The sequence below is a fragment of the Pseudorca crassidens genome, chromosome 11 (assembly GCF_039906515.1).
Source record: "Pseudorca crassidens isolate mPseCra1 chromosome 11, mPseCra1.hap1, whole genome shotgun sequence".
Taxonomy (NCBI): Eukaryota; Metazoa; Chordata; class Mammalia; order Artiodactyla; family Delphinidae; genus Pseudorca; species Pseudorca crassidens.
This window is the reverse complement of record NC_090306.1, coordinates 93,988,459-94,015,176: the sequence shown is the minus strand read 5'-3', so window position 1 is coordinate 94,015,176 and position 26,718 is coordinate 93,988,459. Positions and strand designations below refer to the sequence as shown.

General features: G+C 41.8%; 1 protein-coding gene across 4 annotated transcripts in view; it reads right to left on the bottom strand.

Annotated features, from left to right (window-relative positions):
* Positions 1-26,718, bottom strand: part of HMGXB4 (HMG-box containing 4) — a 31,739-nt gene that overhangs the window by 3,252 nt on the left and 1,769 nt on the right. The window contains exons 2-10 of one of the 4 annotated variants that reach the window (XM_067697889.1): positions 26,517-26,651; positions 23,490-23,588; positions 22,693-22,841; positions 22,362-22,440; positions 20,621-21,576; positions 6,874-6,955; positions 5,857-5,921; positions 4,781-4,886; positions 3,738-3,907 (exon numbers count right to left, since the gene is read on the bottom strand). In XM_067697889.1, coding sequence (XP_067553990.1) covers positions 3,738-3,907; positions 4,781-4,886; positions 5,857-5,921; positions 6,874-6,955; positions 20,621-21,576; positions 22,362-22,440; positions 22,693-22,841; positions 23,490-23,520 — 1,638 coding nt within the window. In that variant the 5' untranslated portion in view covers positions 23,521-23,588; positions 26,517-26,651. Of the gene's footprint in view, positions 1-3,737; positions 3,908-4,780; positions 4,887-5,856; positions 5,922-6,873; positions 6,956-20,620; positions 21,577-22,139; positions 22,255-22,361; positions 22,441-22,692; positions 22,842-23,489; positions 23,589-26,516; positions 26,652-26,718 lie in introns of all 4 variants that reach the window. The other 3 variants (XM_067697888.1, XM_067697890.1, XM_067697891.1) reach the window with 3 other exon arrangements.

Genomic DNA, 26,718 nt, shown 5'->3' with positions numbered 1-26,718 from the left:
TGCATATTGTTTATATCTCTGTGATTCAAAGACATAGCAAATAAGATTGCTTGCTACAAATAATGCTGCCCAGCTCTTGTATAATCTGCTTCAACCAGAAGTACTGTGAGGATATGTCACCTAGGAAGGCAGCACAGAAGCGTCCTTCAGAGAATGAGCTCTGGGCTTGAGATGCGGGGTTGAGAACCTGGCTATATCCCACTCACCGAGAGGGGCAAGCGGCTTTCTATACTGTGCCTGAAAAACACAGTACTGACAGCATCTGTAGCACGGAGTGGATTAAGTGAGACAACAGACATCAAGTACCTGGGGTGGCGCCTGGCACCTGGGAAGTGCTCAGAAAGTATCAATAATGATTACTACTATTACCAACATCTTCATCTCCAAAACTGCCTTTCTGGCTGCCTGCTAGGGCTTTCATTTTGGATATTTCTCAATCTCAACATACGGTAAAGAGAAATAACCTACCCTTCCTCCTAGCATCCCTTCCTCTGCTAAAATCACCACCATTCACACATCTGCCCAGTCTCAAGGCCTTGCCACCGTTGACTTTTCTTTCCCTTCATTCTCCTTGTCCAATGTCTCCCCCCACTTCCAAGGCAGGCAGCAAAGGGTTAAAAGCATGGACCCTGAGGTCATACCACCAAACTCAAGGCTCTGTTTCAGCACTTATGGGCTAAACTCTAGAGAAAGTTCCTTAACCTAAGTCTGTTTTTCCTTCTATAAAATAAGGGAACACAAATTTTGTTTCACGAAGTTGCAGTGTGAATTAAAGGAAAGGATCCATGTACAGCACTCTGAACCAAAGCTGCCTGAGTGAGCATTCAACGGAAGACAGCAATTAGGAATATTATTCCATACTTTTGCCCTACAGTTAATGATAGCTAATATTTTATGTTCGACTCTCCCAATAAGCAACCTGAGAGTAGGAACCAAGTCATACTCATTTTTATATCCTTCCAATAAATACTGGGGTTCTGCACAGAGTAAGCTCTCAATAAATATTTGTTAAATTCAAATCTTTGTCATGTCTAGTCTAGATTATTGTTATAACTTTTCCCTAATTCTGGTCACTTTTCACTCCCAATCTAAAATAGAAGATATTCTCAGTGAAAACCAAATGAGAGCTCTGATCATTCCTCCCTACTCAAAAAATTCCAGTAGTTCCTGAGCAGTCATTTCCCTCTGTAGTTTGGACTATGCCCTTAATATTCAGCCTTCCTCTACCCTATGCATTGGATCTTCTAGTTTTTCATCATTTTAGCAATAAACCCCTCTGGAAATAAAACGTTAAGTGGAACCCCAATATATAAAACAGCTAAAAGATCTAGTTGAAGTGGGAATGGGGGGTCTAGAGCCCCACTGGGTCTCTTTTGGCCCATCTCTGCAGAAAACTCCAGGGCCAAGAAGCAGATGTTCTCTTGGTTTACGATGTCTCTCTCCAACAGCTCCGTGATACCAAGTCCTGCTTATCCTTCCAGGTCCCACTGGAACTCCACATCCCCTTCACAGAGCCTCTCCTGACCCCCTAACTCTCTGCTCTCGAGCGCTACTGTAACTGCTTCAGGTGGCACAAAGCCGCAGAATGAGAGCAGGCTGAGAAGTGGGGCAAGCTGTGCTCGGTCACAGCGAGTTGTGTAAACTTGTAATAACGGTCAGTTAATTTCATTAGGTTTCAGGTATTCAGTCTTTAAATGAGCAAACTGTATAAATTAGTGTTCCTTAAAGTGTAGTACGTTTACTAATTTCAGGTGGCGTAGAGGTGAACATTAATTATTTGATATAAATCCATTTTGAGATATATTAGAAAAAAGATTAGAGTATCTCACTTGTGATATCGAGGACATCATTGTGAAAGCATGGATAAATTTATTTAAATAAAAATATAAATAAATCAGGAGCTTGGGATGAACATACACACACTACTATATATGACAGATAACCAACAAGGACCTACTGTATAGCACAGGGAACTCTACTTAATATTCTGGGATAACCTATATGAGAAAAGAATCTAAAAAAGAATGAATATACATTTATGTGTAACTGAATCACTTTGCTGTGCACCTGAAACTAACACAACATTGTAAATCAACTATACCCCAATAAAATTAAAATTAAAAAAATACAAAGTAAATAACAGTATAAAGTGGTATGTGGAAATGGCAAAATTGTGAAGATATACACAAATGATTAAAGTCTGGGAAAAAGTGGAGTATAGGGGGAATGGGGAATTACTGCTGATGTATATGGGGTCTCTTTCGGGGGTAATGAAAATGATCTGGAATAGACAGTAGTAATGGAGCCACAAATCTGGGAATATACTAAAAGCCACTAAATTCTACATTTTAAAAGGGTAAACTTTATGGTATGTGAATTATATCGTAATAAGACTGTTCCTTATGTTACAAACAAGGGGACTAGAGATTCTGCAACATTCTTTCCCTTTTCTGGTCAATATGTATATGTAACTCTCCCACAGCAACCGCTCACAGAAGCTGGCTTGTTTTATTTGCTAATTATTTATCTATTCTATCTTTCCAATTAGATTGTAAGTTTCCTGAGGATACGAAATCATCATAATTTCTACTCCCCCCAGTTTTTGGAATAATGCCTAAGTACTCAACAACTATTTGCTAAACTCAATGGAAACATCAGGGAAAATCTGGAATATGAAAGGTGAAAAACACAAATCATTTAAAATTTTAACTTTTTAGGAAATGTAAGAATGTCTACATATGAAAAATAAATAAGGATCCCAGAATATTTTATTCTGGAAATACCTATATCCATTCAAATATCTGGGCCTACAAGAAAGCAGCTGTTTTGACACCTACTAAATTTTGAGCAACTAGCCAAAGAACTTAGACAAAGCTTCATCTCTTGCGGCCTTTGGCATTTTATTTGTTGAATAATAATTCAACAAATTAAGTAGTAGTAATTCAACAAGTGAGTAGTTTTATATCCCTACACTGATTTCTCAGCTTAAAGATGGCTTTAGTAATTCAGACTGATTTCTTTGCTGAAATGTCCTATTAGGACCCAGTGGAAAACTGAAATACTACACTACTTACTGAGTTAGCCAGGGAGAAATATGATTAGAAATTGCATATGGTAATAGAAATGGAACATGACAGCTTTGCAGGTTAAGTGATTTTGAAATTGAAGCTTAAAAGGACACAGATCTCCTTAGGGTACATAGGACTGTATGATTCAAGTGCAGAGAAATGAAGAGCTTGAGAACCTCAATCTCCCAGTTGCTACCTACTTTCAAAGCAGTAGAGGAACACTTAATCCCCTGTACAATCTAATCTGTCTATTGAAAACCTTGCTGGAAATGCATAGAAAAATCCAAACTCTCTTAGAAATAATAACGATCAAAGCTTCCATGGGATTTGTACTCATTTTTCCCATTGCATTTTTAAAAAATAAAAATGAGTTACAGGATTATATGTCAATTGTATCTCTGTAAAACTGGGGAAAAAAAAGTTACAGGGTAGTCTAATTTCCTTTTGTGCCATTGTTTCAATAGGACGGTATTAGTGTAAACTTTGAGAGCCAGTAGGTAGATTCCAAATCTCTAGATGTTTCTATTACCATCTCTCTTCTCTATCACTGTATCCTGAGCACCTGGCATAACCCAGCATACAGTAGTTGCTCAATGAATGTATGTGGAATGAGTAAGTGGATTCAAATTATATAAGCAACTGGAGTCATGCTGCTGGCAGTGCCCTCACCTCGGTTTCCTGCAGGCGGTGTCCAATGAGGCTCAGGGACTCTCCCAACAGCTGGAGATGAGCAGCCACGTCGATGGGCTCTGTCTCAGGGGCTTTGGCTGGCGAGGCGGGTAACAGCATGGTGGTGGGTGGGGATTTCTTTTGGGGTGACAGTACTCCTGCAGAGGAAGCTGAGAAGAGAGAAAAAATAGAGAAAGCTTGCCAATATTCTTCCAGATTTTCCCTTTTTATGAGCTCTACCAGGCATTAACAAAATTATGGACTGTGGGCCAAATCTGGCTCATGACTTGTTTTTATATTGGCCTGTGAGCTAAGAATGATTTTAGATTTTTAAATGGTTGTTGTAGAAAAAACAAAGAGGAATATGTGACAGAGAATGCATATGGCCCTCAGACTTAAAATATTTACTCTCAGGGACTTCCCTGGTGGCACAGCAGTTAAGACTCCAAGCTCATGCAGGGGGCCCAGGTTCGATCCCTGGTCAGGGAACTAGATCCCACATGCATGCCACAACTAAGAGTTTGCATGCCGCAACTAATGAGCCCAAGAGCTGCAACTAAGACCCAGTGCAACCGAACAAATTTAAAAAAAAATTAAATAATAATAAAAAAATAAAATATTTACTCTCTGGCCCTTTACAGGAAAGCTTGCTGACTTCTGACTTAACATTTTCTAGGGCTTCCCTGGTGGCACAGTGGTTGAGGGTCCGCCTGCCGATGCAGGGGACACGGGTTCGTGCCGCGGTCCGGGAAGATCCCACATGCCGCGGAGCGGCTGGGCCCGTGAGCCATGGCCGCTGAGCCTACGCGCCCGGAGCCTGTGCTCCGCAGCGGGAGAGGCCACAACAGTGAGAGGCCCACGTACCGCAAAAAAACCCACAACATTTTCTAAATTTTTTTGGCAACCCTTAATATTTAGTAATAATATCTGGATATCAAGATCTGCTTCTAATATAGGCTCTTCTCCCCATTTCTTAGTGAGGAAGCAAAATTCACAGTGCTCTAGGGAAAAGAATGAAAAGAGGAGAGGGATGTGGTCACTACCTTTCACTTTCATGGAACCTTCTGAGCTGGATGCTTTTCTTTTCACAGTTGTAGCTTCTGCTTTGTTCTGTTTGTGTTGCAGATACTGAGCTTTTTGTTTCCAAATCTGCAATCAGATCAGGGCAAACAAATTTAAAAGGGCAAAAAAGTAAAAGGGAAAGCAGTCATGGAAGAGGAGAATGAAGAAAAGAAAGGGAACAGTGGAGGGGAGCAGACAGAGGGTTAATGTTAACTTTTAAGCTGGAGGGTCAGTGAACAGGCTTCAGATAGCGGTGACAGTAGTATCTTAGTAGAGGACCACGAATACCCCCCAGTGCTAATGGTCACATTGCAGCATTGATTCTATGATCACTCTAAGGTTGAAATGTAAAATCATAGAGGAAACATCTGGCTCATCCTAATGTCCATGTGGTTTAAATATTTCTTCTAACCTGCCGGTTGGAAACACCAATACTAGGATAACAATGACATGGAAAACAGAAACTAAAGATAATTGACCTGGGTGAAAAATATATGTTGTTTTCACCCAGATGAGCTGTACCTTAAAAAAGCAAGATGGTAATTCTAATGCCTAGACTACCCTCATATCATCTAATTGGAAAGTAACTGTGATTCAAATATGACTATTTATCATTGTCTTATTAGCTTTTTGACAGGAAGGTTTATTATTTGGTAATGGTTGATGAGGATGATGACCTGGAACCTACTTACCTAGTAAACATTGTCCCATGTTTTTATTATTTGCTGTGACTATCAGGTGGACCACTTTCCTCAGTTCTCAGACCACAGCTGACTAGTAGGTGTTTGTGGTCAAGGTCTCTGACTTTAGATTCTCTTTTAACACGACTCATTGCCCAAGTTACATCATCTTTTGGCTCAAATGTCAGGTTGGTGGGAAAAAATTAGATGAGGTTAGAAGACAGCCTCCCTGCAGCTAAATCCTCATGTAGAGTGAACTGGCGCCAACTACTTTATTGTCCTCTGCTAAACCATTTGCCACTGTTTGGGATGGTGTGTCGGAGGATCACACATTTTGGAAGGCATAAAGCAATGTGTCCGTTGTAAACTGTACTTACCAGTTTGTCCTTCTCTGGCAATTGCTTCCACACCTCAGCCAGTTTTTTGCTCAGTTCCCCAAAATCTAGCATAAAAGAGTAAAAAAAAAATAAAAAACAGAAACAACCCAAAACAGTAAAGGTTTAACCATAAACAAAACACACTACTGATAGGAGCAAAAACTAGGAAAAGGGTCTTGAAGATCAGATTTAAATAGCACAAGAGTCTTTCAGAAAACCAAACCAAACCCCATCACCTTCCTTGATTCTTTTCTGGAAGGAAGGGGTTGTTTTGGTGGCCGTGAGACAGGCTCAAATTCTCACATGTCTACTCTCTAAGGACTTATTCCTTAAGCATCTTTCTGGTGTCTTTTAATTTGATTCCACGGAACAGGGCTTATCTACTTAAGTTAGAGAAAATATGTTATGGAGAATTTGACTGATTAAGAGATGTTAGAGTTTTACCGAATTTCTGAGAGCTCAGAGACAAAGAAGAATTTCCCTAGAGCAGCTCGGAAGCGATCTGCCAGACGTGTAATGCTGTGCTTCCACATGTAGAGCGAGGTCGTGCTGTATAAAGCACATCTGTGTCTTTCACGGTGCTTCAGTGTGCCTCACAACAAGCCTGGTGAGCAGGCTGGGAAGCTAGTTCACACATTGGGCAAATGAGATGTGCAGAGGGTGCGTGACTTGTCTAAGGCCTGAGGTGTAGTGTGCTTCTCACCTCACTAACTTCCATATAGAGACAAATATGAACAATGTAATATGTCATCTCACTCCGACTCTATACTGAGGGCAGTTTAAGGAAAAGGTCAACTGTAGAACCTTGGAAAGAAACAACTGCGTATTTATGTACTGTGCTTTATGGACGGGGTGACCTAAGACAAAATCTACAGTGACTTGCACAACTGAGGGAAGAAATGAGATTTGTGTTCTTTTCATACTATGGGAATAAGTTTGCCTGCTGACTGGATTAACTGCACTGCTTCAGGGACACAGATGGAAAGTAAAAGCACTAAAGATGAGAAATGTTCTTACCTATGCCTGGATGGTCAGCCACAATGGTTACACGATACTCCTTACAGAACACCTGGTAGGCCGACATGTTCTTCTTTTTTGGCTAGTACCACATAAAAATAGAACAGAGTTAAGACTTAATTAGAACACAGGTTGAGCAACCTTGCATCTACGGGAACAAAACAAAAAAGATACCTGCACTTTTCCATCAAGAGTGCTAAATTACTAACCAGCTTTCCTAAACACGATAATTAATTTTTAATCCATGTTACTTATGACTCAGAGATGAGTATCAGTTTTACTTTAGAAGGTAAAATCCACATGCTAAATTAGTTTTAGATTTTTCAGGTTGTTGCAGCTTCTTGATAATTATTTGTAACGCTCTTCATCCTTTCTACAAATGTTACATATTTCGGTTAGAATTAAGTGCTAAGAAAATCTTTACTTCTCCTTGGGTGTCTAGTTTTCATCTTCTTTGAAAATAAGAACCACATAATTTCCCTTTGCTTTGGGGCCAGAAAATCAAGAGCTAAATTTTGTTCATATTGTTCCTCTGGTTTTGATTTCTAATCTTAAAATTTTCCTGATCCTGCTTTGACCGTCACTTGTAGTTTATTGTTATTTTATTATTCACATTCTTGTGGTCCAAGGTGAGAAGTAAACAACTGAAGACAATTCTTTGGTACTTAACGTAAGATGAACCTCTTTCACTTCAACAAACTGCTTTGTACTACCTGAAATATGTTTATTCTTCACTTATGACAATTCCAAAAGCAATGCATGATTTTTGAGAAACAAAAACAAAATGAGCTTTCAAAACCAGTTCAATGAGGGATATATAAAACAAAAGATACTATATATTACTATGCATCCCATTTTACAATTATCCATAGACTCAGGAGAAAAGAGCTTTCCTACCTGAAAAGGTGCATTAGATAGCACCTGTTCAAATCTCTCATTTTGAGGATGAGAAAGGAAACTTAGAAAAATAGTGACTTCCCTGGGTCCTGCAGCTATGCCAGTTATAACACGAGAATGGCTACAGCCTAGCCTGACCTCCAGGGCTATGCATTATGGGCCAAAGAAAAAAAATATGTTGTAACAGAAAAAATTACTTTTCAAAAGAAAAGATTATCCGTTTGTAACCATTATCTAATAAACTGAGATGTCTTCAGTCTGGCTTTCCTTACAACCTCATCTGTAAGTATCAAAACATGATGATCAGTCCTCCATCGCCTCCCAAGATAGTCCTTTCTGGTCCTGCACTTATAATGACATTAACGGTTGGTTGGTGCTTTAAAAGCTACCGGAAACTTCTGTTTGCCTCAAGAATCTGATTTTACAACCAAAACAAACCAACAAACACAGTCCTGTCTTGTGACTTCAGAGTTGCACCTTGTTTTTAAATGAAGCCTGATCACACACTTTATTCACCTTAGTTCTTTTTTAAAAAAAATTATTTATTTATTTTTGTTTGCATTGGGTCTTCGTTGCTGCGCACGGGCTTTCTCTAGTTGTGGTGAGTGAGGGCTACTCTTCATTGCGGTGCACGGGCTTCTCACTGTGGTGGCTTCTCTTGCTGCAGAACACGGGCTCAAGGCGTGCAGGCTTCAGTAGTTGTGGCACGTGGGCTCAGTAGTTGTGGCTCGCGGGCTCTAGCGCGCAGGCTCAGTAGTTGTGGTGCACGGGCTTAGCTGCTCCACGGCATGTGGGATCTTCTTGGAACAGGGCTTGAACCTGTGTCCCCTGAACTGGCAGGTGGATTCTTAACCACTGCATCACCAGGGAAGCCCTCACCTTAGTTCTTAATGTTGTTTTCATAAAACAACTATCCTCAAAGGCCAAAGACTAGCCAAAACTTATGACAGTAAAGAAGCTGTGTGATGTCTCAGACTTCAATTCCAAAAGGAATTCTGAAACCATTTTTGAAGAATGGAAACAACCCTGAAATGTCTTCCAAAGTAAACTGCTTTGAATGAGATAGCACTTCTCTGGCTATGAAAATTATGCCATGTTTGTTATAAATTTAGCTTCAAAAATTTTAGACTAATCTTTTAAAAACAGCTTATTCATAGGCCTGACATTTGGCCATAAAATAAAACCTGCAAGGAGTTTTAACAATGTTTTCTCAAACATGATATAAGACTATGAAAAGTCAATGCTCTCTATTCCACAAGGTTATCTACAGCTATAACATAAAATTGAACCTACCTTTAAAAAATTAATCACAACTCTTACCCAATATGTTAGATCTAAATCCACACAGTGAAGAAAGGGGTTCCTCTCATAACTCTTATAAAGGACTTTATTCAATTATGTAGAAAATATACTGGCATTTATTGAGTATCTGTACTGGGTACAGTGAGTAGTTAAGAGGATGAGCTTTTGGAGCCCAGATCTTATTCTAAGGCAGTCAAGCAGCATAAAATAGTGGAAAACATGAGATGTAAAGTTTGAAGGCCCACCATTTTTTCTCACCATTTTAGCTTCACCTTATACTAATTATCTGATCCTGAATAAAACGCATGAGAAGTGGATTGCTCTCTGACATGTGATATTTAAAAACAAAATTTTATTTATTTATTTATTTACTTATTTGGCTGTGTCGGGTCTTAGGTGCAGCGCGCGGGATCTTCACTGCCATGTGCGGGATCTTCGTTGCGGCATGCGGGATCTTTTAGTGGTGGCATGCAGGATCTTTAGCTACGGCATGTGGGGATCTACTTCCCTGACCAGGGATCAAACCTGGACCCCCTGCATTGGAAATGCAGAGTCTTAGCCACTGGACTACCAGGGAAGTCCCCTGACATGTGATATTAAAAGTATTTCAATGGCAAAGAAGGAAAAACAGAGACTAAAAAGGAGACTGCAAAGGAAAGAGAAAAGAAGTAACCCACCAAAGTATTCTGCCATTCATTTCTTAATAAATATTTACTGAGCATCTACTATGTGCCAGACATTGGGAATACAGCCAAGAACCAGACACATAACCTAACAGAAAAGACAGATAAATATGTCATAATAAAATGCAACAATATTATAGGGAAACTACTGGGTGTTACAGGAACATGTATGAGGAGCACCTCACAAATTAGGCAATTGAAGAGAGCCTCTGGAGGAAGTGACGTTAAATGTACATTGGAAAGCTGGGTGGAATTAGCCAGGTGAAGAGTGGTTACGGGTGTTCTAGGCTCTTAGAGTGGTAACACTCATGAGAGAGAGAAGTAGGAGATGATCTCAGAGAAGCACGGAGTGCTTAGAGACGGATGCCTTGTAACCTGTATTAAAGAGTATGGACTCCATTGGAAAGAAGTGATGCAAGTATTTTAAGCAAGAAGTCACATGGTCAGGTTGCACGTTAGGACCATGGAGAATGGACTGGAGCAGAGCAACAGCAGAAGCAGGAAGCCCGATGGGGATTGGGGGGCTGCTGCAGGAGTGCCCGAGAGGGATGATGAAGGCCTACAGCCAAGACAGTGGGGTTGGAGAAAGGCAGATAAATTGAAAGGGAGGGAGAAGTGACAGGATTTATCAGAGATAATGTGAAAAAATGGAAAGAGCCTGGCCTTTGGAGGCCGACAGAGCTAGGTTAGAATCCTGACCATACGATTTACTAGTTACACAAACTGCTTCATTTCCCTGAGCTTTAGTTTCCCTGTCAGTAAAACTTGGTTAATACCATTCCCAGAGGTGGGAATTAATCAGCGTTTGGCACTTCAGTAGGTACTCAGTCATGTTATTTCTGCGGTAGGCAGAATTCCAAGATGGCGCCCAGGACTTCGGCCTCCTGGTGGACACACCCCGTAAAATGCCCTCCCCTTGACTGTGGGCAGGACTGGAGAATATGATGGGGCATCACTCCCGTGATCATGTTATGTTACATGGCAGAAGGGAATTTGCAGATGTAATTAAGGTCCCTAAGTGAGCTGAATCTGAGTGAACCCAAAGGGAGGTTATCCTGAGTGGGCCTGACCTTACCCAGTGAGCCCTTAAAAGAGGTGAGACCCAACAGGAGACACTCTCCTGTTGTTGGCCTTGAACTTGAAGACAACAAGGTGCCATGAGTTTTACAATTGCAAGGGCCTGAATGCTGTCAACAACCTGGAAGAGGACCTCCAGCCTCAGCTAAGAACCCAGTTCTAGCCAACACCTGGATTCAGTCCTGTGAGAGATGGAGCAGAGAACCCAGTGGAGCCCTGTCTGGACTTCTGATCTACAGAATTGTGAGCTACTAGATGGATATTGTTTTGAACTGCTAGATTTGTGGTAATGTGTTATGCCACAATAGGAAAGTTCCTTTCTATCCCCTCTGTATTTTTCAAAATAGAAGTTGTAGCATCCAAAAAGCTAATACAAGATTTTTTAAAAATAGAAATTCTGGTGAGGGAGGATAGAGTGAAATCTTCTGACCTAAATCAGACAAAGAAAATAGCAGCAAGGCCTTTACTTTAAACTTTCGTTTCAGTAGTAAAGGTCCTATTTTTAGCATTCTTCTGGTAAAGTTAGTCATGTTCAGATGCCACGCAAGTGAGCTCTGGGTGCTGCACCGCCTTTATTAACTTAGTAGCAGCCTCACATCCCCAAATGCTCTAAGTGATCCAATCCTTTCACATCCCCCTTTACTGGGCCCAAGATAAAATGAGGTTGCATTACAAAGAAAGGCATGAGTTCATATAAGTTCTGTCTGGCTATGAGAGAGAGACGGAGAGAGGGAGATATGGATTGATTAGTCCGTGTGATTCTGCTCTAAGAACCCATTCCTTGCAGTGTGTGTGACAGCATGAGATCGGCTTTCCCCAGGCAGTTCCTGTATGTCTCCCTCAGTGTGTGTAACTCGCTACCCAAGTGTAATTCTGATGTTTGGAGCTGACATAGTTTAAAAAATAAAATTATGAAAAAATAAATAAATAAAATTATGGCTCTTTAACATATACCAATGACTTCACCTGGTGAAGAGAGTAAAATCCAGGTGCACTGGGCTGACATTCTGTTGGACTGAGCAACTGCTGGCCTTCATCGTGGAGCCTTCCTAAGGGATTTTCAAGGGAAACTGACAATTTTCACCTTATGTGCTGACCTTAGAACCTAACCATTGTGCTCTAAGATGCAACTCAGGCCTGTGGATCCAAAGTTTGGAATTCGAACTTAAGGGTTAAATTTTTTCCAGGGAACAGACATCTTTCTACATTAATAGTTAGAAATAACACAAATAATGATCTCGAGACATCAAAATATTTCCAAGTGACTCTAAATGCAAGGCTAGTAACTGCACCCTAGACTTCCTAGTGCAAGAAAACAGTGTGGCAAGTGAATCACAGTAGTTACATCTGGAATAACATGGACTCTCCTTTAACAAAACGTTAATATTTTAAAAACTTGGATACTTTATTACTAGCAGCAAATGACTAGCAACAAATCCACTTAAGTGTGACTCACAAAGTTGTAATTTTTACAGCCAGAACTTCTTTTTAAATGTTTGAGGATACGTGTCACAATATCAAGACCTTCTAAGAGCAACTTTTTTTTTTTTTTTTTGCGGTACGTGGGCCTCTCACTGTTGTGGCCTCTCCCGTTGCGGAGCACAAGCTCCAGACGCGCAGGCTCAGCGGCCGTGGCTCACGGGCCCAGCCGCTCCGCGGCATGTGGGATCTTCCCAGATCGGGGCGCGAACCCATGTCCCCTGCATCGGCAGGCGGACTCTCAACCACTGCACCACCATGGAAGCCCTAAGAGCAACTTCTTAATGCCCTGTTTAAAGCAGTCACGCTGAATTCTTTGAGATCATAGAACTCTTTGAGAAACTGATAGAAATCCCTCTTCAAGCCGATCTATGAACCTATAGCTTAGGTTTAAGAACCTATTTTAGTTTAAAAACCTATTTTAAAGGATAAAACATCTGGGAATTAAGGCAAAACATCATTTATGAATCTTCAAAATAAAACTTGGCTTTCTTCTGCTGATGACAGGAATCCAATCTCTTCATTGATGTTAATACTGCGTAGGAGACACTGTTACCAAGGCTTTACCTATAGAAACTCATTTAACCCGCCCAGCAACCCTACGAGGTAAGTTCCATCATTCCTGCCATTTTAAAGATGAGAAACAGATCCAGAGTCATTTACCCAGCGAGTGGCAGGGCCACCATCTGATGCTCCTCTGAACTAACTTGACTCAGATCCCTAAATGCGATCTGGCTAAAGGAAAGGGTGACAGAGCAGTAAAGTTTTCACACCAAAGCTTTTATTTTAACCATTCTGAATCGGAATCTATTTCTGCTCTCTCTCATAATACACCACTGAATATAAATTAAACATTCTTTCTGGGTCCTGTAATCAGAAAAATCTGGGTTCAAATTCCTGTGCTGCCACTAAACAGGTGTGCATCCTGGGGCAGGTTATTTCACTTTGAGCTTATTTCTGTGAAATGGACAGGATAATACCTACATCTCATTGGGTTCCTGTGAAAATTCACCAATACACCATAGATAAAAAACGTAGTGCAGTGCTTAGAACATATGAACAACTCAGTAAGTATAGCTCTTATTATTATTGTAATTTACTAAAGCCCCCTTCCTGCCTTCCACATGGTTACTTTTAACCTGCTGGTTGGACCTCCTGTGGTTCTCTGAACATCCTATGCCCTCTTGGGCCTTCACATGCATTTCCACTCCCTGACTGGAATACCTATTTGGCCTTAAGTTTCAGTTCAGGGCTGCCTCCCCCTGAAAGCTTCTTGGACACCCACAGGCTTTCCCTGGCACTCTGCACCCACCTCTGCTGAGGTTCAACACTCTGAATGCTTTCCAACCCCTTACTACACACGGAGCTCTTTGAGAGCTAACACTGTACCTGATTCAGTGCCTGGCACAATGTAAGTGCAGAATAAATATGTACTGAATGCATAACAAAGTCTCAGAATTGTGTGTGAAAAGGCCGGTATGCACATTCATTTGTGTTACCTCGTCTGCTTTTCACAACACCCTCGTAGGTGAAGTTCTACGAAGAAAACAACGGGGTCAGAATGGTCCCCTGACTCCTCTCCAGCTGATGTTCCTTTCCCCAGTGCCCACGACGTGCTCCAAGGAGCTGTAGGAAACTTGCTCTATAACATCTGCTTTTGGTCCTTAGAGACCCTGTTTTCTTTCTGGTTCCTAACTGCTTTCCAAATAGGTGACAGCTACAGAGTTTGCTTCCTAAAAGGTGGAGGTTAATATTAAAAAGCAAAAGAAAACATAAACAAGAGCCCTTTTGCTTAGTCGAATATGTGAAATGAGTGCTTGAAAAAAAACTTTTAAAAAGATGTTTTCAAGTATATTTTATATTTCCAAAGAATGTGGGATGAAAGCAACAGTCGTTGTTAACAGCAGCTACTGACTGAGCCCTGCCCTGTGTGTGCCAAGCGTGCTACGTGTACACCTAATTTAATCTAAATAACCCCATTTCACAAGTGAGCAGAGAAGCGAGGAAGCAATCTCAAGAGAACAAGGCTAGTAAGTAGCAACAAGAACAAGAACCAAGTCTGCTGAACTCGAGTCCGAGCTTTCCGCCCCTTCATTTCAACATCTGTATGCTTCCACAGGACAAATCTCAGACACCAGTGCACCATGTCAGTCTCCCTTACCCTAGAACCTACTTTTAGCTTTGTCAAAGACTGGTTGTGGCACCGGGTAACCGTCTCTTAAGTTTTGGAAAGGCATGTGCTACAGTGGAAAGAGTACAGCCTTGGGGTTAAAGAACCTCCATTAAAATTCTGGCTCCATGTCTTTTCTTCTCAGCTTCCTCCTCTGTGAAAGGGGGCTAACAATACCTGTCAGTCAAGACCCCTATGTGTGCAAAAATGCCTCAGAGAGCCTGGCACATAGCAGGCTCTCAGAGATGGCACCTCCTGATTTGTACCACTTATCGCTACTGTTACTCAGCGTCAGTCTTAACAGAGGGAGAATTTATGTAACACCATGACAAGTCTAGTTATCTCTCAGAATTTAACTTTTTTCTTAAAAAATTTATTTATTTTGGCTGCGTTGGGTCTTTGTTTCTGTGCGAGGGCTTTCTCTAGTTGCAGTGAGCGGGGGCCACTCTTCATCGCGGTGCGCGGGCCTCTCACTATCGCGGCCTCTCTTGTTGAGGAGCACAGGCTCCAGACGCGCAGGCTCAGCAGTTGTGGCTCACGGGCCTCGCTGCTCCGTGGCATGTGGGATCCTCCCAGACCAGGGCTTGAATCCATGTCCCCTGCATTAGCAGGCAGACTCTCAACCACTGCGCCACCAGAGATAGGGAAGCCCTATCTCTCGGAATTTAGTTTATAAGTAGATCAACAGCAATGTCTGAGTGTGTCAGGCACTAGGCCACTGGACCAGGCTTCATTTGCTTAGAGGAAATGAGAACATTCTGGAAACATACAGGTAAGTGAAGGCATTCCTCTGAAGTGGCAACGTCACAGATTTTAGTTTGAGTGGAAGTGAATGGGCTTTTACTGATTTAGTAAAACCAAAAGTAAGGTATTTCTGAAATGTTACCATATCCTGCTCCTCCAACATAAACCAAAAGATCCCCACTCCAACGGGATGGTCTTAAAGCGGAAACGATCATCAAGGTATCACCATATGATTTCTCTCTCCTCCTGGAAAGCAGGATTCAACAACAAAGAAACAAACAGGCAAACAGAAAAGCTAAAAAAACACTCCCTAAATGAAACTCCACACTGAAAGTGTCACCATTCACAGGGGAGAGAGTCCAATCTCCCTTCTTTGTATCAGTCAAAATTCTCCAGGAAGAGTCCCCCACTGCTGCCTTCGCTTCTCATTCTCATATGAACTCTGCCAGCCTGGCTTCCATTCTCCCCACTACACCTGAACTCCTGTCTTCTCAAGCATGAGACCAATCTGTTCTTGAAACTGTCTTCCTCCCTCTGCGATGCTAAGCCCTCTCAGTGTCTCCTCCAGCACCACGGCCCCTCTTCCAACCCTGGTTGCAGGTGGTCCACTGAACTCTAGGTCTCGCATTTCCACTGCTCCCTGGGAAGTCTACTGAGATGATGACTGTAACAACTAACATGTATTGAATGTTATTTAGCTAATGTGCCAACACTGTGCAAAGCCAAGGTTCCCAAACTTTGTTGGTTCATGGTTCCTGTGTGGGTCTTCACGTGGTACGTGCTTTTTATCACAGCAATCACTGAAAGGAATGGAACATAAAAAGACGTTGAACCTGTGAATTACTTTGCGCTAGTAGTTCATGAGGTACCTGACAGATGGCAAGTATGACCGTTTTTTCTGAAATGTTAATGCTGAAAAAATCTAGTGGTGCCACTGTGAGTCTGCTGTGGCGCCCCAGAGGGCCTTGGCACACCGAGGCCCTGAACACCTTCCCATGTATTACCTCACTGAACCCTTAACAACCCTACCAGGTAGGTCTATCATCATCCCCACGTGTAGATGGAGAAGTCATGCAACTTGTCCAACATCGCATAGCTTCGAAGTGGCAGAGCCAGGAATGCAGCCCAAGGGGTCTGGCTCCATAGCCACGCTCTTAACCACTTAGCTATGCTGAATCTCTAGATGCTTATATCTTGGAATCTAAACCTAACTTTTCTTCTTCTCCCAAACCAGCCATTCTCTTGCTTCTCTATTTTCATTGCAGTCTTGGTCACAGATTCTAGGGTAGAAAGGGCACACAGAGGCCTCCTGCATTTCCACCAGGGGGCTCTCTGTGTGTGCTCACTGCAGGCAGAGGGAATGCTATTCCTGAAACCTTCCTTTCTATCTCTAGGTGGACTTTCAGATACTATTTTTTTTTTTGGCCGCACTGCTCGGATTGCAGGATCTTAGTTCCCCAGCCAGGGATTGAACCCGTGCCCGTTGCAGTGGAAGCGCAGAGTCCTAACCACTGGACTGCCAAGGAATTCCCTCAGATAGTTCTTTTTTTATACTGAAACAAAACCCAGGATTTAAAAAATTTCTTTATTTCTTTGGAAAGGATTTTTTTTAAAGCTCCATGGAAATTTTCAGGCACAGGTCAAGTTTAAAAAACATGGTGTAGCGCTTCCCTGGTGGCACAGTGGTTGAGAGTCCGCCTGCCGATACAGGGGACACGGGTTCGTGCCCCGGTCCGGGAAGATCCCACATGCTGTGGAGCGGCTGGGCCCCTGAGCCATGGCTGCTGAGCCTGCGCGTCCGGAGCCTGTGCTCCGCAACAGGAGAGGCCACAACAGTGAGAGGCCCGCGTACCGCAAAAAAACAAAAACCAAACCATGGGGTATGTCCCATAAATAATCTGTTGGCTAAATAAATGATTACATTCAAAGTATCAGGTTTCAGGTTTGGACAGTCACAGTCAAATACTGATTCATAGTAAGACTTTTTGCTATAAACTGAAATTCACTTTTCACTAGCAACTGCTAGCTGCATGGGGGAATTATAAATAAGTCCCCACCCTTGAGGAGATTATAATTTTATCTTGCAAGCCACCCAGGTTCAAAACCTTAAGGGACATTTATATACTCATTTATGTTTCTGGCTCCCCAGAGCCAAGCCCAGCTGCCAGATCTTGTCAGTCTTTTCTTCAGAGTCTTTCTTGAATCTGTCTCTTCAATTTTATTTCTATCAGGCTTTCATTACTGACCTCCGACTATAATAACCTCCTGGGTGATCTTCCACAAGTCTCTCCTCGGTCTAAGTCACCAGGTATAGCTTCATCATTTTATTCTTAAATTATCATTTACAGCATATTTAAACTCTGCTCATAACCCCAAAGTGCCCATGGCCAAATCCCTTACTTCGGCATTCAAGATTCTTTACCATTTGCTTACAACCTACCTTTTTGATGCTATGTTTTCATCCACATATTCATTCATTTGACATGTGTCACAAAATGCTTACCAAGGACACCGAGGAGTTGAAGGTAATAACATCAAGGTGGCTGAGAGTCCCTAAGGAACTAAAACGCCCTCAAGGAGTCTTCAGTAGGGGAAATAGAATATACACAAAGATGAATCCAATATAAGGAAGACAACAAGTGCAGTAACTTCCCATAGCAAGGGAGTTATGGGAATTCAGAAGTTAATTATAACTGGAGAGTCAGGATGTCTTAGGGGAGGTGGCATTTGACTGCATTCTGAAGGGAAGGCAGGCCTTCAATATGTGAAGGAGAAAAAAACAAGGGGAAGAAGGTCACTGCAACATACCATCCAAGGAGTGGAGCTAAGACGGTAAGGAACAAGTATGGTCCCCACACAGTACAGGCAAAGCAGACTAACAGGAGGTAAGGCTGAAGAGGGAAGTTTCGGGCTAAATCACAATTATGAATGCTTGGTCAAGGGTTTGGACTTTGATACTTATTCATTCAAGAAGTATTTACTGACTTTCTACGATGGGCCAGACTGTGGGTTAGGTACAAGGGACAGAGTAGACAGCAAGACAGACATGATCCCGGTCCTCCTGGAGCTTATGGGTCTAACATAAAGGCAGTAAGGATGCTCTGAGGATGTTGAAGAGACAACTGTCATCATCAAAGTGGTCCTTAAGTTCATTCTGGCATCAGAGTAAGATGAATTTTGCATGGGGGAAGAAATGGAAAGGGGGCCATTTATTACTACATTAAGTAGTAATGTACTTAATGAGAGGGATGAGGGAGGGATGAGGCAGTGGTGATAGAGGGCATAAGGGTGTGGAAGTTATTAAAGAGGAAGAGTATCAGGCCCAACAGCTGAGTGGAAATAGTGGAGGGTGTGGGCAGGGAAGAGGGAAATGTAAAAGTGAACCATAAGGTTGGAAAAAAATCAGAACAGTGATTGGTTTTAGGGGTCGGGATTGACTGAAAAAGGGTATGAGAAACATCACTGGGTATCTGTGATGAGGGTAATAGCTGTATCTTGATAGAGGTTTGGTCACACAGGTGTGTGAACTTATCAAAACTCATCAGGTGGTATACTTAACATCTGTGCATTTTACCATATGTGAATTTTACCTAAAAAAAGCCCAGAAAACAAGTATTGAGCTGAAGTTAATGATATGCAAGCTGAAGTGTTTAGGGGTGTGTATGTGATACCTACAACTTACTTTAAGGTACATTAACAAAGGTAAGATGGATTGATGGATGGACGGATGGATGATAAAGCAAACAGCAAAATGTTAACTGAAGAATCTCAATGGGTGGCATATGTACAATTCTTTCAATACTTTCTGTTTGAAAAATTTCATAATGGAGTACTGAGAAAAATAATCAGCATATAGTTTTTAGTTTGGATTGACTGGTAGGACATGCGGACTACAGAAGGAGATGGAGGAGGAGATGCATGTTTAAGGGTCTGGATGATGAGCTCCATTAGTGACACATGGCTCTGAGGTAGCCAAGGCATCCAGGAAGAAATATTTATCAGTTGGAAGCATAGGACTAGAGTTCAGCTGTTTTGCTATGTTGCTTCCTAAACCTCTCTCTGCCTCCATGTGTTCCCGTCTGCTGACAACCTTTTTCTTCTTTAGAGCTTTCTCTGACCACCCTGCCCTCCTCCCATTTAGCACTGTAAGATTAGTTTACGGCATTATCATGTATCACTAGAATGGAAATTCTTGGAATAAACAGACTCTTACACAGGATATGTACTATTTCATGAAACAATTTTGGAATAAACAATGAATAAAACCCACGCTAGTATTGGACTGTTCAGTTCTTGATGCTCACACTGATTCTTAGCTCAGAAGGTACAGTTAAAAAAAAACAAGATACAGCTTTTTCTTTCTGATCTGTATACTTGCTTAAAAGGCACTCCTACTAGTGGAGAAAATCACTTGTGACTCAATTATAGACTGAAATGAAATCGCCAATCCTATATTCTTAATATATTTGCTTTTCTCTTTCTTAGCTGCCTTTCTTTCAGGTTTTACCTGACATTTAACTTTGCAGAGCAAAGGAAGAAAATGGTTGTCCTTAGGTGGCAAAACTATTATTTTTTTTCTTTCTACTATTCTGAATTTCTAAATTTCTAGAAAAATAATATATTACTTTGGTAATCTGGGGAAAAAGTTTACCTTTTAAAGGAAACCTGTAATGACACAGTCATCAGCCCCTGTACTGTAGTACAACTGCTAGAAAATTTCTTGAGTTGTGAGAAAGAAATCAAACCAAGGCGGCTGATCTCTCATTCCCGTCTCCTCAACAACAGTGAGCTCACTGAGGTCAAGAGCTGTGTCCTCCTGCCCCTCTTTCCACCTCTTAACTCCTATGGTAGCACTGGGCTTGGCACACAGGAAGCACTCAAATGGTGAGAGCACACACGTTGGACACTAAAAAGAATACCAGAAAGTAGCCAACACCAGTTCGTGGGAAGCCGTTAGCTTATTTTGTTGATCGGTCATCATTCTAATTTTTTTTTTCCATCATTCTAATTTTGAAAATCTATTTTTCACAATGAACTCACAGAATGAATACGTTTTTATATCTCTCAACTGCCTCAGCCAGACAGCGCTGCTGAGTGAAAGAAATTGGGTTTGGCTCCTTCTGTGAATTTTAAGGGCCAGTTAGAATAAGCCTCTGTATTTCTAAACCTATGCTTGGCACGGTGGGAGAACAACTCTATCAAGAAAACCCATGAATAATTAAGGTCGCTCCTATTTTTGTACCATTGGTAATATTTTCTACTTTATATCATTCCAGCAGGTTTACCTTGCTACATTCCCAGCGGTTCATCTGCTTAATTCCAAGTCCACTTACTACTGTCAAGGAAAAACCTGCTTCACCTCCTACCCTGCATCATACTTTAAAAAATGCCTTACCTTTTCTCCTCTGTCCCTCTCTTTGTCCTTCTCCTCTCTCTTCTTTTTTTTCTCACTGTGCCCATCTGTGTGGAGGCCAGGAAGCGGTGGGGGAGGGGCGGCTGCTCCAGTGTACGGGATGCTGGGCGGAGGGCCGGGCGGCGCTGGGACCTCTCCCACTGCTGCAGCGGGAAGTCCCGAACTTCTCTTGGACTTGGAGTGTCGCCTCTCTTTATGCTTCTCCTTGTCCTTCTTCTTCTTGCTCTTCTTTGACTTCTTTTTCTTCTTGATTTCCCGGTAAGAATCATCGATCACTAACTCCCCTGCCTCTAGCTCCCCGCCAGAGGAGGAGTCTGATTCTACTAGAATAGGTTCAAGCCCTGAAAGATCAAGGTTAGCACTGTGGGATTCTGGGAACTGGGAGGCATCAGACCCACAGCCTTCAGGGCCAGGAGACGAACGTGAGTCTGAGGATGACTTGTGCTTCTTCCGGGCTGTTTTCAGAAAGCTCTGTAACTCATGTCCTAGGAGTAAAGCACCTTGCTCATCCCGAGCTGACTTCTTAGAGGATTTTTTCACAGTCGCTTGTTGAGAGGGGTACTGAAAAGACTCCTCATCAACTGAGCTGCTTCCCTTCTCCTTTGGTGAGAGAATAAGTTTCATCTTTAACCCATCAGGCTCACGAAGGGTCAGCGTCTCTGTGTTCACATACAGTGGTTTCATTTTTTTGGATTTGTGGGAACCACCATCCTCCAGGGACAGCTCCCCACTGCTTCCGCTGACTTTCTTCCTGTGGTGTTCCTTTTTACTCTCTGAATGGCTTGAAGAACTGGAGGACTTTTCTCCTGTCTTTTTGGAAGGCTTGGTGCCTGTTGCCAGAGGGGAAGTGATCGCTTTCAACAGGTCCATAGCTGTATCAGTAGATTGCGGGCTAGACTTTTTCTTTTTCTTCTGTGACGACTCCAAAGACGAAATATCTAGAAATAATCAAGAGAAGTAATTGTCCATTTGACAAAGCAACTTCCAGCAAGTTTCCTCTCTCACCAAAAACACCCAACTAAGATGAGGAAGAGGCTAACAGGAATGATTGGAGGGGAGGCCCTTCAACTGATTCCAAACATTCAGAGATGATGCTCATGTGCTTCTTGGCTTGGTAGATTCTGCCTCTGACCCTGGAGACAGCTCTTGCCACTCAAGTTGTTTTTCTTCACTGAGTCTTCACAAGCAACCAAAGAGAGCATACCCAGAAGAATGGACCATAGCTGCAGGATTACGAGTAGTTACAATTTAGATTACACTGAAGACAAAGCATCATTTGTTCCTGTGTTCAGGACAAATCCATTCTAGGAAAGAGTTAGTCTTGTCAGCTATGTGCACAATATAGCTAAGAAAAACTGGTCTTGTGAGTGGATACGCGCTGGATTGAGAAGTAACCCACAGGTGCAGGCCAGAGGGCCCAGGACTACATATGGCAAAAGGGATGCTAGACAGCAATGGGCACAAGATAAGTGGATGATTGAGGGGAGAAGGAACCTGGTACCTGGTGTATCACAAATGAAGACTGTTCTTCTATGCTGAATCCTCCAAAATACCAGCCCTCCACCTCTCTCCTCCTTCACACTGGTTTATCGGCACTCAGAACAAGAACCACTGTCCTGTTAAATAGGCCACTGAGTCAGCAACATCTGGATCCCTTTCCCCTACCCCGACTCCAAGAACCAGTGATGTGTTTCTCCCGCCTGTTGCCCCTTCCCATCCTTACCTCCATAGTAGTAATCATCAGAGGAGTGCTTCCTCTTTTTCTTGTGCGTGTCCGTCCCCAAGAAGTAAAGTTCACTATCCTAGAATTGAAGAGGAAGAAGAATTGAGCAATGGATAAGATGATGAGGCAAAGGCAGTTTGGAACCAATGTTGTTTTCTGATGATTTCTGACTTTGGAAAATAAAGTAAAACACAGGAAATAGTGAAAATAGATGTGAATGATGTTTATTTTTCTTTTTAAATGTTTTTCAAAGAAACCTCTTTCTTCAAATACTAGGAAACATGATACGAAACAGTTTAAAACTTTCCTAATTCAAATGTTTAGAATTTACCTTCAACTTCTTCTTGGAAGAATTCCTGACCTGAGCAGCGATTTCTTCCTCTTCCCTTAAAAAATCTTTGTAAGAACGTTTCTTTTCTCGTTGGCTTCGGCCAGCAGCTAGCCCTATGTCCTCAAAGCTGTGATCACCATCAAAGCAATCTGAGAAGCACAGGTTCATTTGGGAAAGGAAATGAGAAAGTCAAGTAAGTCACAACCAAATCGCCACATATGAAATGCAATAGTCCCTTCACTTCCAAATTAGAATCATGTTATTTGGTAAGTCCACTGGAACACAGGGCTAAATCCAAGGGGACAAGAATATGTCTTGATGACTTGGCTGCAAATACAGGAATCAAACATGAAGAAACAATGCTTCCACGCTATGCAAAGGCCCAAGGTGCATCCTTAGACATGGTTTCTTAGTTGTGATTTGGCAGGTGGACACAGACTTGCAGAGGTAAGGCTGAAAAGAATAAGGATTCATGTGCTGTGCTGCTCTGTGGGTGTCCACTGTGTGACTCCTATCCTCAGACTCCTGCACACTGGAGCTGGCAAGGACCACGAGTGCTGCAGGGGATCACCCCAATAGACTACAGAGACTTATGGTTCGGACTCTTGTGTTGGAACCCTGTCCTGGTTTTCGTTTCCATGGGCCCAGTCTGGGGATGACGTGGAGTTTTACTAGTGCTCTGGATCATCACTTGGGAGTCCAGGCTGTGATGGCCAGTCCTGGTCTCTATGTCCATGGGCTGCAAGGATTGAAGAGGACACCCCCTTTGGAATGCTTCTCAGGTTAAGGGGTCATACCTTCTTTCTTCACGGAGTCATCATAAGCCATGGCGGTCCTGCCGGGCCTTTGAGAATGGGTCCCTGTGTCCAGGCTCCTTCCCGTCTACAGGACCAGGTCTGAGAAACAAAGAAGGAAAACCCTCCTGTAATGCGAAATCACTGTGGAGAAGCAACCTTCCAGATGGAAATGCGTAGTGGTCCAAGGGCAGCCTGGAAGGGCAGCAAGGAATAAAGGAGTGTCTTGTCACCTCCGCTTTCTGTTTGTAAATACACTAGGGATGAAGCTGTAGGAAGTGCATTAGGCTTAATTTGATTTGACTCATGAATTAAAGCTGTTGTTTGGGGAAGTATATAAAATACCTCCTATATAAAAAAATACTTCAAGATTAATGAGAACTTCTGACATGCCAACAGGTCTGACAACACTGAGACAGGGTGAAAACCGACATTAAGTCAGAGGGATAGGTTCAATCACGGTTACAAAATGCACAGATAAAGCAGGATGCAGAGGAAGACAGGTTATACCATGCATTCGAGACCACAAAATCCTACCATTTGAATCGGTGAAAGGCTAAAATCTATTGTATTGCAATTTAAACAGAACTGATGAGAACATGATAGTGATATTAAAGATCTTGAGAGCATACTTTTTTGGTATGCATTTTGTTGGGCTCTCTGAATTTGCTCAAAATCAGAGAAGTGTAAAAGTAGGCACACTTCTTATATTAGTTGCCCACAGAACAGCTTTCAACTCTATCAAGCCTTTCTTAAAGGCTATAGGTGAAAATAAGGAGGAATTGTCATCTGTACACTGGTGATGAAATTTTCATCATTATTAAGATTTTCACTGATTTGAAGAACTACAAAAATTTAAATGTTCTAAATATTGTCTTAAATTTGTTAGAATTTTTTTTTTTTTTTTTTTTTTTTTTTTTGCGGTATGCAGGCCTCTCACTGTTGTGGCCTCTCCTGTTGTGGTGTTGTGGAGCACAGGCTCCGGACGCGCAGGCTCAGCGGCCATGGCTCACGGGCCCAGCCGCTCCACGGCATGTGGAATCTTCCCGGACCGGGGCACGAACCCGTGTCCCCTGCATCGGCAGGCGGACTCTCAACCACTGCGCCACCAGGGAGGCCCTAAAATTACTTTTTTGGCATTCAAGTTTATACGTCCATTTTGACTTTGAAGATGACAAGCCATGAACTGCACTCGAAGGTAAAGTTCTTCAAATAATTTTAGGACAGGCAATGTCACAATTCCCGCAGGAAAAGTTTTTTCAGGAAATTTAAAAATTATATACTAAATATATTGAAAATGTCCTCATTCAGTTAGTGAAATGCTTAAAAGTTGATCTGACTGGTTATTTACTTAAATTTTATTTTACCTTCACCACTATAGTGGGGTTTAGAAATGCTGAAGGACACTTCAATGAGACATTGCCAGTCCCTTCAGGAAGGTATGGGTAATAGTGAAGTATGTAACTTGTGGGAAAGAAAAGATGAATTAACAAGGGAAAATTTCATAAGTTACATTTAAAATAAACCAAAAGAAAAAGGCCTATTTGCACAAGTCAGATAAGATACAATGCACAGATAATGCCTAAGTTGAAAACAGAAAGAGAAGTATTACCAAGAATGATTTACAAGTCAGATTCAGAAACATAAAAAAGCATTTCTCCACTTCCCTAAGAAGTGGAATGAATGAACTTGGTCAAGGTAAGAGTGAAGAAATGAACTGGGTTATTTTACAGGTAATTGGAGAACTATTTACTCAAAGGGCTTTTCATAGGAAATGAAGGTGATATGAGGTCAGGTCTCATGTAGAAACTATGAGGAGGCAAGATACTTAATATAGCCAGTTTTTCATGTTCCAGCATTAGGCATTAAACTTTCTCAAATAGAAATTACTGTCATCCCCTGTCCACCCAAGTGGTGTAACTCCACAAGGGGTTAGGGGAGGGGGATCATCATAGGGAATTATATCCATTCACTTAAAAATAGTACATCCACTCACTGGCACTAAAGTAGTGAGCTTATTAGAAGAGTATATGGATCCCATTAATCTTCATAGGCCGATAATGCCAAGAAATACCACATCTTGAGACCTCAGCTTAAATGTTTTTCATGACAAATGGAGTTTGGCAAAGAACGTTTGAGAAATAATGGGCAAAAAATCTTAAATATTCAACATCATCAGTGTGTCCACCAATCTGTTGTCAACAACAAAATGCTCTTCTGTATGACGCAAAGGCAGGTCCTGAGACTTATAACCAGGCCTTCCCTTTGGTAACATCAAAACTAACATAAAACAGAGCTGAACAACGAACAGTCAGAATAAGAGTTAAGTACCTCTGAAGACAGTATGAGAAAGAAAACAATGATGTCACTGGACTGTGAAAAAGTGCTCATGGTCTCATAACTGACTGCTTTGAAAAACAGCCAGTGGATGAAATAATTGTAAAAGGGAACAGAAAATTAGGAGCTGATCCTCAGAGGCACAGGGCAGCACAGAAAACATGTGCTGGCTGTCAGCATTATGTATTAGAATTAGGCCCGCTACTATTCAATTTTTACAAAGACATGGAAGAGCACTTTATAACTTACAAGATTAAATAACCGATAGTAAAAAATGAACAGGGCCTGAAGGCAAGTCTAATTCAATAAAGAACTGGGACAGCCAAGAGCTTAAAAAACTAAGTTTAGACACAATGGACTATCTCACTCACAGCCTGGGCAGACTGATAGACCCTGAACTTCTGGGTTCTTTAAAATCAGGATATTATTGCAGCCCAGAGGTTAGTTTTGGTTGCTGACTCATAGAAGAAAGATGAAACCAGATAAAGAAGTCTCAAGCAACAGTGTGGAAGAAAGGCAGAGTTAGGGCAACATTTATATAAGATCAGACGACTCCTGTGATATTCTTTCCAGGTCTTGAATATTATCCACGATAAATTCAGAGTCCAGGGTTAGGCAGCAGATTGTCAGGATTAATGAAAATGAAAAATATTAGGTTTGATATTCACATTAGAAAACAGAAGCCATAATTACATTAAATGTTGGCAAGTGTAAAACAGGTGTTAAAGCTCATTCTCCTGAATTCCACAAATTTTGGAGTTTACAGAATCCAATGTTGTCAACTTCAAGAGGCAGGGATAATTTTACAATTATGTTCCTCTCAGTGGGCTAAAAAATGACAACAGAAGTAAAAGTTCATTACTTAAAGCTGTTTATGGAAGTAAGAAATATGCCA